We start from the raw sequence: 18,095 nt of genomic DNA on the forward strand, positions 1-18,095 counted from the left end.
CTAACCCAGAGCATACATTATAAAGAAAATGTTTTGATCATCCCAAGTACAAAGAAAAATGAAGAAAAGCCAATTTCAAGTCAGAGTTATCACTTGTTCATTTTAAAATAAAATGTTAAATGTTCATGCTACCAAATGTAGCAATAGTACTCTAACCCAGAATGCACTGAAAGTAAAAAAGTTATAGGCTTTTGAGAACAGACATAATTTTAATGAGCAAAGAAGACTTTCAGGCTTGATAAAACACTTTAATATTATTTATGAGTTGACCATTTTAGACAGGTACAATTTTTTTGGATTTGTGAAAATAATCCATTCTTCCTTGCTATTTACTAAATGGGGGAAAATGTACTTTTGTATGCATAGGTACTATAACTGATAAAGTAACAACAGTAAATTTCTAACATTCAATTCTTAAAGTCAAATATTTCAACTTTCCTAGGATACTGCAAAATAAGAAAGTGAAATTAATATCACACATTTTCAAGACCAGATCTGCTTAGAAATAAATTTTATGCTGGAATTATTACATTAGTTTTGAACTGTACAACAAGAAAGATGAATTAGACTAATACATGGAGGAGAAAACATTGTGGACTCACAGTTCCAATAAGAAACACTGTAGCAGACATTCTTAAATTTATCAAACTGTGTCCTTCATTTGTAATTCGTGGGAAAACAGATGTCACTTATATTCTGTGGACAAAATTCTATGAAGAGCTAAACTCTTAAATTTAAGAAAATGGGTTTCTGGGGCAACTGGCTGGCTCAGTCAGTGGAGCAAGCATCCAGGTTGTGAGTTCGAGCCCCATGTTGGGTGTAGAGATTACTTTAAAAATGAATTAATTAATTTTAAAAAAGAAAGAAAGAAAATAGGTTTCTGCTTTATTTAGCATGAACAAATTTTCTAGGTTATAAATTCCTAGAGGAGGAGAAGAGCTTCCTGCTTTGAGATTACTGCATTTAGTAGATGATTCCCATCCATTTGACATGTGGGAAACAGCTACTATATGAAGAATAATGCATATAATGGCATCTTAATATTTTTTTTAATGAATGGCATAAAAGGGCAGAATCATTATTTGAGTTTTATTCTGAGCAGTAGGGGAAGAGAAATCTTTGCAGTCAAATGTTATAGCAATAAAGGACATCTTCGCAATTACAATGAAAACTGAAATTATCCAATTAAAAAATGTACTTTATGATTCTTTTCTAGAACATATTCAATTCAGCTATCATTTACTATTAAGACACATGTCTTTAGTTACCCATCATAAACTCATACCATATAAGCAACTCACCGGTCCACAGGAGTTGATGTGTTCTCAATAAAACTGATAACTTTTTCCCTGACGTTAACAGATTTCGTCTTCAAAGCAACAGTCATTTTATTTACTAGTGATTTCATTCCTCTATCATTTGAGCCATTAGAAGATTCACCCTGGAAAAAAAAAAAAAACTTACTAATGAATTAACTGTTCTCCTAATGACTAGCAGACACACTACTGCTAAAGGTTATCTAGAGGTTATGGACTGAATTGTGCCCATATGTTAAAGTTCTAACTCCTAGTTCACCTCAGATAAAGACTGTACTCAGAGATATTAAACTAAGGCTGAGGTCATACAGGTGGGCCCTAATCCAGTATGACCGGTGTCCTTACAAGAAGAGAAGGAGACCACATACACAGGACCATGTATATCCAGACAGACCAAAAAGGCAGGCATCTGCAAGCCAAAGAGAGAGGCCTGAGGATACATAACCAAACCTGCCAACCCTGTGATTCCAAATCTGCAGCCTCCAGAACCAAACAAAATAGACCTCTGTGATTTAAGCCAACTACTTGGGTGTATTCCGTTATGGCAGCCTTAACCGACCAATATACTAGGTAAAACCATTTTAGGGATGGGAGTTAGAAATGAAAAATGCGGATGTATGTTGTACATACAAATGTGTAAAGTCTGAAAATACCTTCCTTACTCAATAAAAAATTAAGTTACTGACCTTTTCTTAACTTCAATCATAAAATGTAAATCAGCAAATGTATAATCAGAATATCATTAATGTAGCTAAATTTTTAAACATTTATTCCTTGTAAAATTTTGCTGTTTAAATATTTTCACTTAGACCTTTAATTTTCTCAAGAAAACTATCCTTATGTACCTAATATAACAGATATGAGTATAATTCTTAAAATGTTTCATGGAATTGCTCCCATATTCGTTAGAGGGCAAACTGGCAATAGGTGTCAGTTTAAAAGTGTGCCTATCTTTTTTTTTATTTATATTTTTAAAGAGAAAGAGAGTGCACCCATTTGAGCGGGGGAGGGGTAGAGAGGAGAGAGAGAAACCCAAGCAGGCTCTGTGCTGTTAGTGCAGAGCTCAATGCAGGGCTTGACATCAGAACGGTGAGATGATGACCTGAGCCAAGACCAAGAGTCAGATGCTTAACCAACTGAGCCACCCAGGTGCCCCAAAAAGTATGCCTATCTTTTGCCCATTAATTCCTCTTCAGAACTTAAGAGAAAGAAATAATTAGAAAGCACTCTAGGACTTCAGTACTGTTGGATGGAAATTTATATAAATTTTTTAAAAATGCTTTAAAAATTTTTTTTAAGTTTTTATTTTACTTCTAGTTAGTTAACATATAGTGTAATATTAGATTCTGGTGGACAATACAGTGATTCAATACTTCCCATACAACACCCAGTGCTCATCATGACAAGTGTATTCCTTAATCCCCATTACCTTTTCTTTTAAAGCATTTTAAAATGTTAGAAAAAGTGGTGAGAAAAAGCAGAAAATAAATCTATACGTACACTCTGATCACCATTTTTAAAATAAAACACTAAAATACATATGCATTAAAAATATTTGAAGGAAATATTTCAAAGTATGAAAATATGAATAGCAGTTGTTTTCTTAGATCTTTCATATTTACATATGATGCTAAAATAAACATGTCATTTTCATTTTTAAGTGAAATAAATCATTAACACAAAAACCTATTTCTATTTCCATATCCAAATTTGAAATCAAATTAAACTGAATATAGAAATTAAATTATTTGGTATTTTTCAATATAACACATCTTTAAGACAGTTTCTTTAACAGCCTCAATCATTGTTTTTTAAATTTGAAGAAAGAAACTTGAGAATTACTTTCTACATTGTGGGTGGCAATATAAATTAGAAGAATGTTGTTTTTAAGGACCATTTGATATAATAATGCAGAATTCAAGAATCCTGATATGTAATCTTTTGATCAAGTTATTATACTTCTGGGGCCAAATAATCATGGCATATGTACATATATAACTACAAAAATTAATCAGAAAAATATAATGTTTATAACACAAAAAAGACAAATAAAAGCAATGAAAATACTCAACAACAGGCAATTGAATAAATTATAATATATCCATACAGTGGAATACTAGTTAGCTATTCAAAATAAAAATACTGCAAATGTTTATTAAATAGTGATCTCACATGAAGAGCTCTTAGATACCAAGAGGATTAAATTGAAAACCTACTTCTTAGAGAAGCCTTATGTGCTGATAATTTGACAATATGCTTTGACTTATGTGGCTGAAGATAAACTGTAATCATCTAATGAATTACAATTTTATAATAACTGCTATTAAATATGTGACAGGTACAATACTATACATATACTTGCACATTTAATCCTCACATCACTGTGAACAAAGTTCTGTTATTATCATCTCTGTTGTACAGATGGAGAAACCAGAGCTGAAAAGGTCTTACTGAAGATCATGACAAAAGTTAAGTTGTAGAGATAAAACCTGAATACCATTAAGCCAGACCGGTAAACCTAAGCTAGTAATAACAATGACCTGTACTATAGTTTCCTTCTATTTCTGTTTTAAAGAATGATCATTAGGTAGATGTGGACCCTTACTTGTTAAGAAAATGATTTGATGACATTTAATTCAACTGACATAAAATATTCTTGAAAAAGCACAAAAGACTTATTGCCCAATTATTTCCAAAGCAGCACAGAAAAGTGAATTTACCAACTACAGCAAAACCTTGCAGTAACATACATCTCTTTAACTAAAAATCAAATATAATGGGATTGGCAGTCAGTTCCTGTCTTCTTCTGCCTGGCCCATTCTCAAATATGCATGGACTGAAGTTATGATCATGTACATTTCTGGTAGGGAGGGGTATAGACATGGTCTGCAGGAGATGTGACTGTAAGCCTCAGTATTCTTCTGGCTCATATTAATTGGGAGATTCCTAGAATGAGATCACTTGAGAGTCCCAGCTAGTCATAGGACTCAGTATTATCTCCATTGATATTTAAGCTGGGGCAGAAAACTGTCACTAGATGACACCGAACTGCAGCTGGACAGGGAGAAATTTGAATTCAGCAAGTGGACCTCCAGAACTCCTGGCTAGTTTAGCTGTGCAGGCCTGTTCCATATAACATTAACCATGCAATAACACGACTCCTCACTATATGTGTTTGAAACATTTTGACTCCATTTCTGTTACAGTGAGCTTAATAGTTAGTCACATTTTCTGGGCATTTATCTAAATATGGTGACACATTCTACACATACACTTACATCAACAGAAGAATTGATACTGCTCCTTGAGCCTGAGGTACTAGCAATCCAATGGCCATATCCATTTTCTGGTCCATCCACATTAATATCCGCCAGGTGCTGTTGCAGTGCTTAAAATAAACAAGAAGGGGAAAAAAACAACTCACATATCAACCCCCTTTGGAAAGATTCTCGTTACCAGAGAATATAATAAACATGTCATGGCTGAATGAAAGAGGATACAAAGACGTAATTACAGGTATTTTTTTCTGCACTTCAGTAATGAAGGACTCTAAGCTACAGAAAGCTGCCTTCTTCTCCTTCTAAAGCCCTCTGTACAACTACAGTTTTTCTTAATTGACAATAACTATATATAAATTTGATGCTTTCCTCTCTGGAAGTATTAAGAGATAATCTCAGCAACATTTTTATGATATAAAAAATTAAAAGAAAACCTATGGTGGCTTTTGTTTTACCATAAAGAGATATCAATTAATCTTTCCCATAATAAAGAAGGCATTAACTGCTATGGAAAGAGAGGTTATTCTTGGAAAAGAAATAATTCATAATTAGAAAAAAGCTTCTGGAACCTAGACTATACCATAAAAGACTGCTTTTCAGACACTTTTGATAGTAAGCTTAATAACTAAGTTCTGTATCACTGTCAAAATTCCTAATAAACACTGGGCCTAAAGGCCAATACTTGCTTAACACTATTAAAACAACCCCATTTGTAGATCACTCTGGGTATGAGCCCCAAAGATTGTGAGTTATCAGCCCATGATATACAGGAAATCATCATAATCCTTGTTAATATCGACAAAGAGGAAAAAGATCCTAATCTGTAAAAATTCTAAATTATAAAACAAGAAGATTATATTAGGTCAGAACTTAATCCTTATGAGACTCTCATGATTCAAACTCAATTCTATTACTCAACAAATATTAATTTGATTTTATTATTAAAGGCTCTTGGGGCACCTGGGTGGCTCAGTCGGTTGGGTGTCCGACTTCGGCTCAGGTCACGATCTCACGATCCGTGAGTTCGAGCCCCGCGTCGGGCTCTGGGCTGATGGCTCAGAGCCTGAAGCCTGTTTCCAATTCTGTGTCTCCCTCTCTCTCTGCCCCTCCCCCGTTCATGCTCTGTCTCTCTCTGTCCCAAAAATAAATAGACGTTAAAAAAAATAATAAAAAATAAAGGCTCTTTATTTCTTGATTGAAATATATTTGACCTATAACACTATGTAAACTTAAGGTGTTTAACATGTTGGTTTACATACTGTAATATAATTTCCATTTCAGCAACAGTTAGTACCTCTATCAGATCACATAATTACCATTTCTTCATGGTGGGAATAATTAAGATTTAGTCTCTTTGCAAGTTTGGTTATGATAATACTGTTGTCTACGTTCACTACACTTACAGTACTCTAGGACTTACTCATCTTTTAGTCACAAGTTTGTACCCTTAAATAATACAATTTGCAAAAAAGCCAGGCTCTTTTTAAATCTTTTTATCCTGACCTAATCCTTCATAAATTCTCAAATACTTGCTTGCAGAGATTTTCTGTTATTTTACCATCCTGGATTGTCAGATACTGGTCTGAAGATTTGAAAACATCAGCTTATTTGTTTTATTCCATTCAGCCAATATTTTTTTAGCAGCTAATACTTTCAAGTATTTCAAAAACAAAATAACAATGAAACAAAAAAGCAAAGAGTATGAAAAGTATTCCTCTTACCCATTTCCCAGTCCTATCTATTGCACCTTCTCCATAAAGACAAATCATGTAGACAGTTTTTCATGCCTCTTTACAAAAATACTTTTTACAAATACAAGCTCATTAAACATATCTACTGAATTAGTCTTCCATTAAATATTTGCTCATTTCAATTGTCTATTATGTTTATCTGTTATCTATATGTCCTGCTGGCTTTCCCTTTTCTGAAAATATAGAAGGTCTGAAGAGAGAGTTTATCCACTAACTAATCTGGTCACTCCCAATCAGCTCTGGTGATATAATTTCCTCTGAGAAATGGAAGCAAAGCAACAAATAAATTAAATCCTTACCCATAAAGCCTCCACTGGCAATGCTTACATATTCTTTGTTTTTCTGTAGCAAAAAATAGAATTTAAATTATTCCAAAATGCAATTTAATCAAAACCTCTATAGCCCTATAAACATTGACACATGTTATACATAGTTATATATTAAGTTTCTGGACTTTTTGTTTTCTTTGACATCTGGGACTCTGGTATAGAGAGATACATACATTTACCTTGTATACTGTAAGGTCTGGCGCTTGGTGGAAAGAAGGAGACAACTTCATGGCTACTATCAAGACTATGATTTTATCTGTATTATAGTTCCAATAATATAATAACAAGTCAAACTAAAATCAGTTAATTGTATTTTTAGATACAATTAGAGTGATTTTAAAATATTTCAAAATATGTTGTATCTTTTATAAAAAGGAAATATAAAAACAATTATTCTAGCTAATTATGAATAAGAAATAATAGAATGTTACCATTTTACAAACTACTATAAAAATCAATGGATCTAATGTGCACTAACAGAGAAAGAGACAAAAAAGAAAGATATGAGCAGTACATACCTCCTGACCAAAGTTCACACCACCCAGGACTTCCTGTCCGCCCCCCCTCCCAAAAAAAAAAGTAATCTGATCAAGTCTCTAGATCTAATTACCAACTTAGAGGAAATACCAGGGACAGAACCTGATAAACACCACCATGTGAATGCAATTAGCAAAATCTAGTATGTGGGGGACCCACTATAAGATAATATAACCAGTTTTTCCAACAAATATCTGCAAAAAAAAAAAAAAATTAGGAAAGGGAACCTATACATTAAAAGAGATTTAAAGGATGTCAACCAAGCAGAATGTCTTGTTTTGGATCCTGGGAAAATCAGAGAAACCTGAACAATAGTTAGGTTTTTTTACAATAAAGTATAACGGTAACGTGGTTTTATGTCTTTATAAAGAGTTTATAGGGTTCAACTCTATGTACTCTTGATTTTGCTTGAAAATTTCCATGATAAAAGTTGGGGGAAAACTTTCTAAAACCACATCAAGAACTTGAGTTATAAAAAATAAGTTCACAATATTTCAAATTCTTGCCATGTGATATGTTAATGTTCACAATCTATAGTTTACACCAGAGCATTTTTAAAATAGGCCAATTAAATTTGTAAGTAAAATGAGTCTGAGACCCTATTTTTGTTATTTTGTGTAAGTTTCTAAAATCTCTCCCTTAATAAGGTATAAAATTATCTTACAACCCTTCCCCCATATACCTTGTTCCTTCTCGTGTTTTGTCTTTTAAGGATTCTTTCCTTTAGACTTACTTTCTCAAAGCAGATTCCCAGTAAAGTACAACATGAACAGAAATGGATCCAAATTTAGTAACTAATGCAACACCATGCCTATGGTCTTGCTAATTCCGTAAGTCAGGGTCATATAAAATGAAGACTTTAATGTATAAAATACCAAAGAATACCTAACAAACAATTATTTTTATGAAGAAAGCGCCATCACTGAGAGAGGTTTTGTAGAGAAGATAGAGGAACAGGCTGCATAAAATCACTGATACAAATTAGACAACATTCAAACACAAAAAGGAAAGATGGCCAAGTATAATGAATAAATATACATGTATATTTATTCTATTTCAAAGTAAATATATTAAACTGAATTACGCAGTTACTGTAAAAAGTACTAGGGAATGAACAGACATAAACAGCAATGCAATAGAATAATCCAGAAATAGATCCTGATGCACTGAGGAATTAAAAAGGTGGTATTTCAGGGCGCCTGGGTGGGTGGCTCAGTCAGTTAAGCATCCAGTTTCGGCTCAGATCATGATTGCATGGTTCATGAGTTCAAGCCCCGCGTCGGGCTCTGTGCTGACAGCTCAGAGCCTGGAGCCTGCTTTGGATTCTGTGTCTCCCTCTCTCTCTGCCCCTCCCCCATTTGTGTTCTGTCTCTGTCTCTATCTCTCTCTCTCTCAAAAATAAATGTTAAAAAAAATTTTTTTAAGGTGCTATTTCAAAGTGATAACACAACTGGTTAGCTATCTGGGAAAAGATTTTTTTTTTTTATTCCTACCTCATTTATTACACAAAAATAAATTCCAGATGATTCAACACTTAAGCATAAAAAGTAAATCATAGAAACATGTAAGAAAAATCTCAAGAAGTCCTTTCTTGGCAAGACAGAAAACCTGTAAGCTGTAAAGAAAAACTTCATATAAATTTGACAATATAGATAACAGTACAAATTAACCTATGAGAACTTCCTAAAGATGATAGCAATAACCAAGCCAAACTGAAATAATCTGTCAACATACCTGTAAAAAGTGTGCCAGGACCATGTTCATGTACATGTCTTCTTCCTCTCTACCACTGCCCATAAAACAGAGGTGCTCCCCACCAGCAATGGAGCCGGATTCGATGGACTGCTTCTGTGCTTCCAGCAAAGATTTTACTGACTGTGCAAACTCAGACGGATTCTGGAGCATCTAGACAATTTTTAAAAACTAAAAATGTGGTAAACTTGTGTTTCACATACATTTCCAAATTTGAAATATTCTTCCAGACAGAAAATATTTACATAGCTACCATGAAAACAAAGGAAAAAAAGGCTTGGAAACAATCAGCAAAACTAAAAGGCAACTGACAGAATGGGAGAAGATATTTGCAAATGACATATCAGATAATGGGTTAGTATCCAAAATCTATAAAGAACTTATCAAACTCAACACCCAGAAAACAAAGAATCCAGTGAAGAAATGGACAAAAGACATGAATAGACACTTCTCCAAAGAAGACATCCAGATGGCCAACTGACACATGAAAAAATGCTCAACATCACTCATCATCAGGGAAATAACAAATCAAAACCACAATGAGATACCACCTCACACCTGTCAGGATGGCTAACATTAACAACTCAGGCAACAACAGATGTTATCAAGGATGCGAAGAAAGAGGATCTCTTTGGCAATGCTGGTAGGAATGCAAGCTGGTGCCCCCACTCTGGGAAACAGTAAGGAGGTTCCTCAAAAAACTAAAAATAGAACTACCCTACAACCCAGCAATGTCACTACTAGTCATTTACCCATGGGATACAGGTGTGCTGTTTCAAAGGGACACATGCACCCCCATGTTTATAGCAGCACCATCAACAATAGCCAAAGTATGGAAAGAGCCCAAATGTCCATCGACGGGTGAATGGATAAAGATGTGGTATATATATATACAATGGAGTATTACTCGGCAATCAAAAAGAATGAAATCTTGCCATTTGCAACTATGTGGATGGAACTGGAGGTAATTATGCTAAGTGAAATTAGTCAGAGAAAGACAAAAATCTTATGAATTCACTCATATGAGGACTTTAAGAGACAAAACGGATGAACATAAGGGAAGGGAAACAAAAAGAATATAAAAACAGGGAGGGGGACAAAACAGAAGAGACTCATAAATATGGAGAACAAACTGAGGGTTGCTAGAGGGGTTGTGGGAGGTGGGATGGGTTAAATGGGTAAGGGGCATTAAGGAATCTACTCCTGAAATCATTGCTTCACTATATGCTAACTAATTTGGATGTAAATTTTAAAAAATAAAAAATAAAAAAAAAACAAAAACAAAGGGAAAAAGGCTCTTGTAAATAAAATCCCTGGGATAAGAGAAAATAAATGTATATAAATGTACCTATAATACATTAGAACAAAAGTTGAAGATTCAGAGAAAGATGAAACATGCAAAGAAAATATGCTAAGAAAAAAATCTGGTTTGTTTCTTAAACAAGCTATGGTGTCATTAGGTATCATGACAAGAAAAGTTTAACACTGAGTGAAAGCGTCCATAGCTAAAAACAATACATTGAAACAAGGTATATTTTTTAGTTTCCACTTATATGGCAAATGATATACTTCTTAGAAGGCAGTCAGAAATAATAGAAGCCAATTTATTTATTAGCACTACTCTAGGTACAAGAGTTAAAAGGACAAAAAAAGTTAATTCCTTTCCTTCAAGGAAACAGATATGCCAATAACTTCAAAAATTTGTTACAATGTTACAACAGGGCTACATAAAAAGCACAGTGACGCTGCTCCTGAGCGACTTGGCAGTTAGGTGTCTGACTTCGGTTTGGGTCATGATCTCATAGTTCACGGGTTTCAGCCCCACATTGGGCTCTCTGCTGTTAGTGCAGAGCCTACTTTGGATCCTCTGTCCCCCTCTGTCTGCTCCTCCCGCTCTCTCTCTCTCAAAAATAAACAAAAAAAATACAGTGAAAATCCGAGAGAAAAACTGACAAACCACAGAAAAGCAATTTGTAAAAACAAAAAACAAAACAAAAAAAAGTAAACCGTGTACTTGCAAAAAGACGCTCAACATTACTAGTAATTACCACCTTGTAATTACTAACCTCAATGATGGTTTTTCACCCATCATTACTGTAAAATAAAATGTGCTATAATGCAATGATGAAACATTCTTACTTAATGTTGTAAACATTCTCACTGTAAAATAAAATGTGCTATATAATGCGATGTTGAAACATTCTCACTTAGTTATAAAGTGTAAGCTGGGTCAGTCTCTTTAAAGGGTGATAAAGCATTTCTAGTAATGTTTTATATACTCAACCCTCAAACCAACAGTTCTACTTTTAGTAGTCTATTTTATAGAAGTATTTGTACAAGTTCACAAAACATGTATAAGGATCTAACTGCAGCATTGTTCATTACAAGAAAACTGAAAATAACCCAAATGTACATCAATTGGGCAATAAATTATAGTATACCTGTACCATGGTCCACTATACAGTCATTAAAAAGAATGCACTTAGGAGCAATTGGCTGGTTCAGTCAGTAGAGCATGCAACTCTTGATCTTGGGGTCATGAATTCAAGCCCCATGTTGGAGCTTACTTAAAAATAAATAAATAAATAAATAAATAAATAAATAAATAAATAAATAAATAAAGTGGGGATATTAAAAAAGAATGTACTGAATGGAAAGATCTCTAAGAAACAGTTTGGTGAAAAAAATAAGTGAACTGTTAACTGAAAAATCAAGTAAAAAGAAAAAGGAAGCAAGAAATATATAAATATATACTAAAGGTCTGGAAGCTTAAACAAGCTGATAATAGCTCTGAAGACATTCTTTGAGTTTTCTGAAGAAAAAAAATCAAGTTTTCATGAATCACTTGAGCAAATTCTTAAATAAGCATAAAAGAAAAACTAGGCCCTCCTAGGCAAACCAAGGATGAGAAAGGTTCAGGTTCACTTTCAGGATGCAAACAAGCTTGGATTACCTTCCTTAAAGCACCCAAAACTCTCTGAGTTGTTCTACCTCTATTTTCCCTAAGTTTCCTCTCAATACCACCTAAATTCCCCTCCATGCCTTTTCAGGCCTTAGCATCACCTTTTTCAGATGAGCTGGATGAAAGGCAGACTGCATAGTTAGCAAAAGGGCTTACTCCTCTTTCTGTCTTCCCTAATCTCTGAGGCTCTTATAACCAGAATGGTTTAAATGATGTCAGTCCTACTTCTACCAACTGCTCTAAGTATTTCTGACAATATTTAATTATTTACTTCATCTTCTCCTGTAAGTCAAGTGACCCTTGTATAAAAATTTTAACAAGTGAGCACCTGTATGCCACATACTATCCTTATTAAATATTAGTTTATGCTTAAGTACTCATGATGGAAAAAAAGGCTTATAGTAAAAATTTCTAGAATAATTACCCAGTTATAGAAAGAGCTTATATTTACAGAGTACTTACTAGATGCAAGGCACTATGCTAAGTGCTACATAAGACAATTCACAGTAAGAAGTTTAGAATTTACTGACATAACAATGGTAAGCAATAGTAAGCCATACCTAACAGTGTTTGCATCTACTCTCATCATACCAAAAGAGTGTCCTGGGTGAAAAGGAAACCTGAGAACACTTTTGTTGTAAGGGCAGAGACTCCCTCCTTAAGCAGAAAGAAAATGTCTCCAATCTAGTACATGTATATTTATTTCTGAGCTAAGGAAGAAAAACCTATTTATTCTCTTACTTTATTAAAAAATTTTAACTAGCATTTATACTAACCAGATCTGAATCTAAGTGGAAAGCAGTTGACAAATGCCCAGCATTATACTGTTCTGCAGGACGGCAATCCACCACAAAGAACCGGACTCCTTCCTAAGAGGAAACAACATGTGACATACTGCAATTTGCCATGAGGGTTACATTTGACACAATATAGTATTACAATTAACCAAAGAAGAGGGAATAGGTTTATTAAAAAAATGGATCTCACAGAATTAGGAGGACCCAATTAGCAGAGATACAGGAAAATAACCTCAAGATCTTTAAATAACATTATTTGTTTTGAACACTTTGTATATACCGTTCCTGACTAGAAAGTCTTAAAATATGTAGCAGGAGAATGTCATTTTGAGCTATAAAACTATACTGGAATTTAAAATTTTAATGTGTATGTTAAACGTATATTTTAAAACTATATAGTTATAAACACAGATATAGATATAATTCCTATTTCTGCAAATAAGTTTACAAAGTTGCCAACAATTAAATTCATACAAGAACATCTTTTGGGGGTGACAGGAGGTTCTGGAATGCCAGTTTGAACTGAGGAAGTTCACATGAGGATCTTCAAACTGGATTACAGGTTTTCATTTGTTTTTAATACTAGTTCTAATAAGAAAAACATGTGAAATGTTTGTTTTCAAAAGATCTATTGTAAAACACCTGTCTTTCCATGGCTGTTCTTTCCTCCATCTTTGAAATACACCCACCTTCCAAATACACATACCCATGGTTAACTGTTGCACTACTAGTAATAAACATATTGAAAAAAAACTGGCTCATTAGATTTTTATGAAGATAGCAGGAGACAGAAAATTATGGTATATCTTCAATTCTTTGTCATATGCTTTATGGCATTAGACCATGTAATTCAATTAGCTGTATAATTACCCAGAATTTAACTAATAAATGCTAAATTCACCCTTTTAAGTACTTTATACAATATTCTGTTGCTTTGCTAAAAGCAAAAGATTTGGCAATTTACGAAAACAGTTGTCAAGAATAATTCATTATTGACAATTAAAATCACACACAAGCTGGCAGTTTTAAAATAAGCATGTGGGAGCACCTGGATGGCTCAGTCAGTTGAGTGTCTGACTCTCGATTCCAGCTCAAGTCATGATCCCAGGGTCATGGATTGAGCCCCATGTTGGGCTCCGTGCTGAGCGTAGAGCCTGCTTGAATCTCTCTTCCTTCTGCCCCTACTACCAAGTAATGCGCACACCCTCTCTCTCTCTCTGTCTCAAGTAAAAACTTTAAAATATGAACACGTGGACAGAAGATTAAGCACATTAATCACTCACAACAAACAGGGAGGAAATGTTGGTTTTTGCATTTAAAAGGGACATTCCCCCAACAAACTGTGGGTTTTCTTTATTTACCCCTTGAAGCTGATTTGCTTGAAGGATCTCTGACACCGAGATGGCCAGACAAAGAGCCTGACTCAGGTCTGCATCGTCATCCTTAATTCCCAACAAACTACTACCAAATAGATGGTGATTATCCTGTTTGTAGAGAAATTTTTAAAACATTATGAAGAAAAAACAAAATCAATCTTTCTTTCAAAAAATATTCTTAATAAACCATGATGAAAAGAAAATAATTATATAATACCCTTGAGTCATGTGATTTTTAAAATTTAATATTGTATCATCTCAAATCTTATAGGCTATATAGGCTATATAGAAAAAGTCCTTGTCAGAGTTCATACAAAATAAAAGGCGATGAAAAACTAAAACATTCTATGTAGTTGTTTCCTATAATATCATCTATATACTATTAAACTATTTAATATCACCTATAAACTATCTAAAAATATTAAATTTTTAAATGGTTACAACTTTTCATATTTTAACATAATAAAAACAAAAATAAGGCATAAATTATGCAATATACTGATCTACAGCCTGGTTTAATTAGCAACTGCTAGTGCAGATTATTTACTAGGTCTGAAGAATAAAAGCTGTTCCTCTTACAAGACTGAAAAGAGTAAAACTTCTTTTTCATCCAGCATCCTAAACCACTATCCCATCATCTGACTTGTCCCACTTTGTTAGGAGCTGAGGTGGTCTACATAAGGCAATTATTAAAATAGCTGAAATTAGTCCCTAGAAACAAATCTCTTTTTTAATTAATTAGTTTCAGGGGAAATGTTCTTAAAAGATTTTTCTTTTCTGCCTTTTGACACATATTATACTGAACATAATTTAACCTCATCTTGCTATTTCAGCGACATGACCACCAACTAGCAATTATTATTATTATAGAATGCCTAAAAACAAATAAATAAAAGACAATACTGCTCTCATGGGCACCTGAGGTCATAGACAAATCTGCTTATTTTATAAATGGTAATTCTGTGCCTCCTCCACTATTAGCTTTTGCTTCTTGGAGTTTTACTCTCTAGGACTCACACCACTTGTGTTTCTAATCTGGTGTCCTTTCATTTGAAAGCATTTGTCTGGCCTGAGAAAGGTTCTAAGTCTCTATGTGACTAAAGGACCTTTTGGTCACAACTCTGCATCATTAAAATTGTGCAAAGCTGAACTCCAGATAAAGGAGACATAATTATACATCCTCCATCAGATTTCTGTAATATTTAAAGTCAAGAAAGCACTAGCATAGGAAATCTCTCCATTTTCTCATGATCAGAAATAATTAATAATCAGAGTGAGGTGAAATGGTTCCTAGCATATGTGTATGCTCTCTTTTCAATCTGTCCCTCCACTGGGGCAAGTATTTATAGTGAAAAATCACATAAAACTGCAACATAGACGACAGAAAAGAGGGGCACCTAGGTGGCCTAGTCAGTTAAGTGCCCAACTCTTGATTTCGGCTCAGGTCGTGATTTCAAGGTTCATGAGATCGAGCCCCACCTAGGGCTCCACACTGACAGAACAGAGCCAGCTTGGGATTCTCTCTCTCCCTCTCTCTCTCTGCCCTTCCCTGCTCATGCATTCTCTCTCTCTCTCTCTCTCTCTCTCTCTCTCTCTCAAAATAAATATTAAAAAAAAAAAAAAAAAGAATGACAATCTAGAGTATTTTAACTGAAGTGGACACAACATGAACAATAAAACAATGTACAAAATGTGAAATACTGAAGCTGGTAATTTGTCTTATACCTTCCTAAATGAAGCTGGTGTTTTACTGCAATAATACTGAGCCAGAGAGAAAAGGTCTTCTATATCTTCTAGATTCAAACTGGATGGAGTATTTTCTAAGAACTCTGAAAAACAATTACAGATATGAGAACATTTTTAAAAACTGTGGAGCCTGTTTCCGATTCTGTGTCTCCCTCTCTCTGTGCCCCTCCCCCGTTCATGCTCTGTCTCTCTCTGTCCCAAAAAAATAAATAAACGTTGAAAAAAAAAATTAAAAAAAAAAAAAACTGTGGAAAATACAATCATGAACATTATTTATGTAGCAAAGCTAGAATATCTTCAACATAATAAAAACTACATAAATGGAATGTCAATAGTGAAGCCTTTAAAACTGCTTGAGGAGTAGTGGAGTTTCCCAAAGGAGCTGACACTATTAATGCAATTCTGCTGTTAGTGAAACATCGTTTCAGGCAATCAAATCATATTCATTAGCCTTGATTGCAGCACTGTGATTTATTTAACAAACACATGTTAAGTGCCAGGGCCCCTGGAAACAAAAAGTGACTAAGAAATAATTCCTGACTTAAGGAATTCTGTCTTGTGTGAGAAATGTGAAAATTAACCACTATAATGTTGTGAGATAAACATTATAATACAAATAATACAAAGTGGCAGTACAAAGAGGAAGTAATAACTAAATCTGTGTGGGGGCTAGAATGGCAAAAACCCAAAAAAAGTACCAAATTTCCACAATGAAAGTAATTATGAAATCTGAGTATTCAAAGGTAAATTAAGAAGGAAGAGGGGAGAAAGAGGAGGGCATCTGGTATGAACAATGAAACGTAAGAAACAGTATATGAAAAGGAACTGAAAGACTGAAAAAAACATGGAAGAAATGAATGAGGATGGCAAAATCAAGGGAAAATAGGCCTTAAGGTCTGTACCTATAGAGTGTATATGAGTTGAATGAAACCTCAGAGTTCTGTAGACTAATTTCTGAAATATACAGATGAGAAAACTGAGTTTTAGAAAATTAAGTGACGTGAAATATTTTCTCTACAGTAAGTTACTTACGGATAACTTCTTCTTTGCTATCAGACTCCTGTGCTAAAATAACTTCTCTGTAAAAGAGAAACAAATGAATTTGAGTTAAATATTAACAGAACATCCTGAGACTAGAAAGGCAAAAAAAATCTAAGCAACTTGATACTTACTTTGCATTAACAAGGATTATTAACATTAAGAAATAAATAAAAAATGGATCTGCTTGTTGTAGATATCCATCCCATATTGCCTGAGTGACTTCAATGGAACAGTAACATGCAAAAAGGCTTCCGAGCTGTAATCAGGAAATGAAATGAGACATAAACCACTGGAAATGACCTGTTCTTTTAAAAGTATGAAAACAACTGTGTAACATTATATCCAATCATCTGCACCTGATACTTAATGTGTAGCTTAATTTTAATGTATGTAATGCAAAGGCAGAATATGTAGATTCAAGGCATAATGACACCACTTACTAGCTGTGTGACTTAGGGCATATTACTTAACCTCTAAAACTCCCATTTTTACTTAAAAAGGGGGGGGGGAGAATACTGCTACCGTTCTTCTACCATTGTTGTGGAGAGATAATTAACCTAGAGTATCTAAAGTCACTAATACATATATGCCATAACATAATAACTGGCATAACTACCACTATAAGGGTACCCAGCATAATTATTATGGTTCTTCACCTACAAGGTAACTGTAAGGATCAAACATGGTTAGTTAAGAACAGAGTCAACTTTCAATGACAAGCAAGGTGACTTGCTGCCAAAGCTTACATGTCCATCATCTGAAATACATGAGACATTTATATCCCTGTGTTTCAGGAGCTCTGTGGTCTTCTCTCTTAAACAAAAGAGCTGTTTAATAAGTTTCTCTAGAGCCTGTGTTTTAAACTTAATAAACTCAGTGATATTTTTATTCAATTTTCATTAGCTACAGAAACAATTCCATTTAGGGGTTTAAATCGAAAACATTTTTAATGGCTAATGGGAACATATACATTGGTGCATATTTTGTGCCAGTACTAAACTACTGTCACATATCCTTTATTATCTCTTATTTAAAATAGTCTCACAACAGTCCTTCAACGTTGACATTTTTCTCCCCATTTTACATGTGAGGAAATAAACTGGTGTTAAACAACCTTCCCAAGCTCAAAGAGATAGTGAGTGGCAGTATTTACACTAGAAAAATGACCTGAGATTCCACAGCCCAAGCTAACTGCCATTACACTTCACCA

At 34.1% G+C, this 18,095-nt stretch overlaps 1 protein-coding gene across 2 annotated transcripts in view; it reads right to left on the reverse strand.

The window, feature by feature from the left end:
• Positions 1-18,095, reverse strand: part of TBC1D23 (TBC1 domain family member 23) — a 59,466-nt gene that overhangs the window by 10,457 nt on the left and 30,914 nt on the right. For both annotated transcript variants that reach the window (XM_030328407.2, XM_030328408.1), the window contains exons 6-14: positions 17,017-17,141; positions 16,877-16,923; positions 15,824-15,927; positions 14,084-14,206; positions 12,702-12,794; positions 8,946-9,116; positions 6,645-6,687; positions 4,595-4,704; positions 1,302-1,441 (exon numbers count right to left, since the gene is read on the reverse strand). In XM_030328407.2, the coding sequence (XP_030184267.1) occupies positions 1,302-1,441; positions 4,595-4,704; positions 6,645-6,687; positions 8,946-9,116; positions 12,702-12,794; positions 14,084-14,206; positions 15,824-15,927; positions 16,877-16,923; positions 17,017-17,141 (956 nt within the window). The remainder of the gene's footprint in view (positions 1-1,301; positions 1,442-4,594; positions 4,705-6,644; positions 6,688-8,945; positions 9,117-12,701; positions 12,795-14,083; positions 14,207-15,823; positions 15,928-16,876; positions 16,924-17,016; positions 17,142-18,095) is intronic.

This window comes from Lynx canadensis, chromosome C2 (genome assembly GCF_007474595.2).
Source record: "Lynx canadensis isolate LIC74 chromosome C2, mLynCan4.pri.v2, whole genome shotgun sequence".
In the NCBI taxonomy this organism is placed as follows: Eukaryota; Metazoa; Chordata; class Mammalia; order Carnivora; family Felidae; genus Lynx; species Lynx canadensis.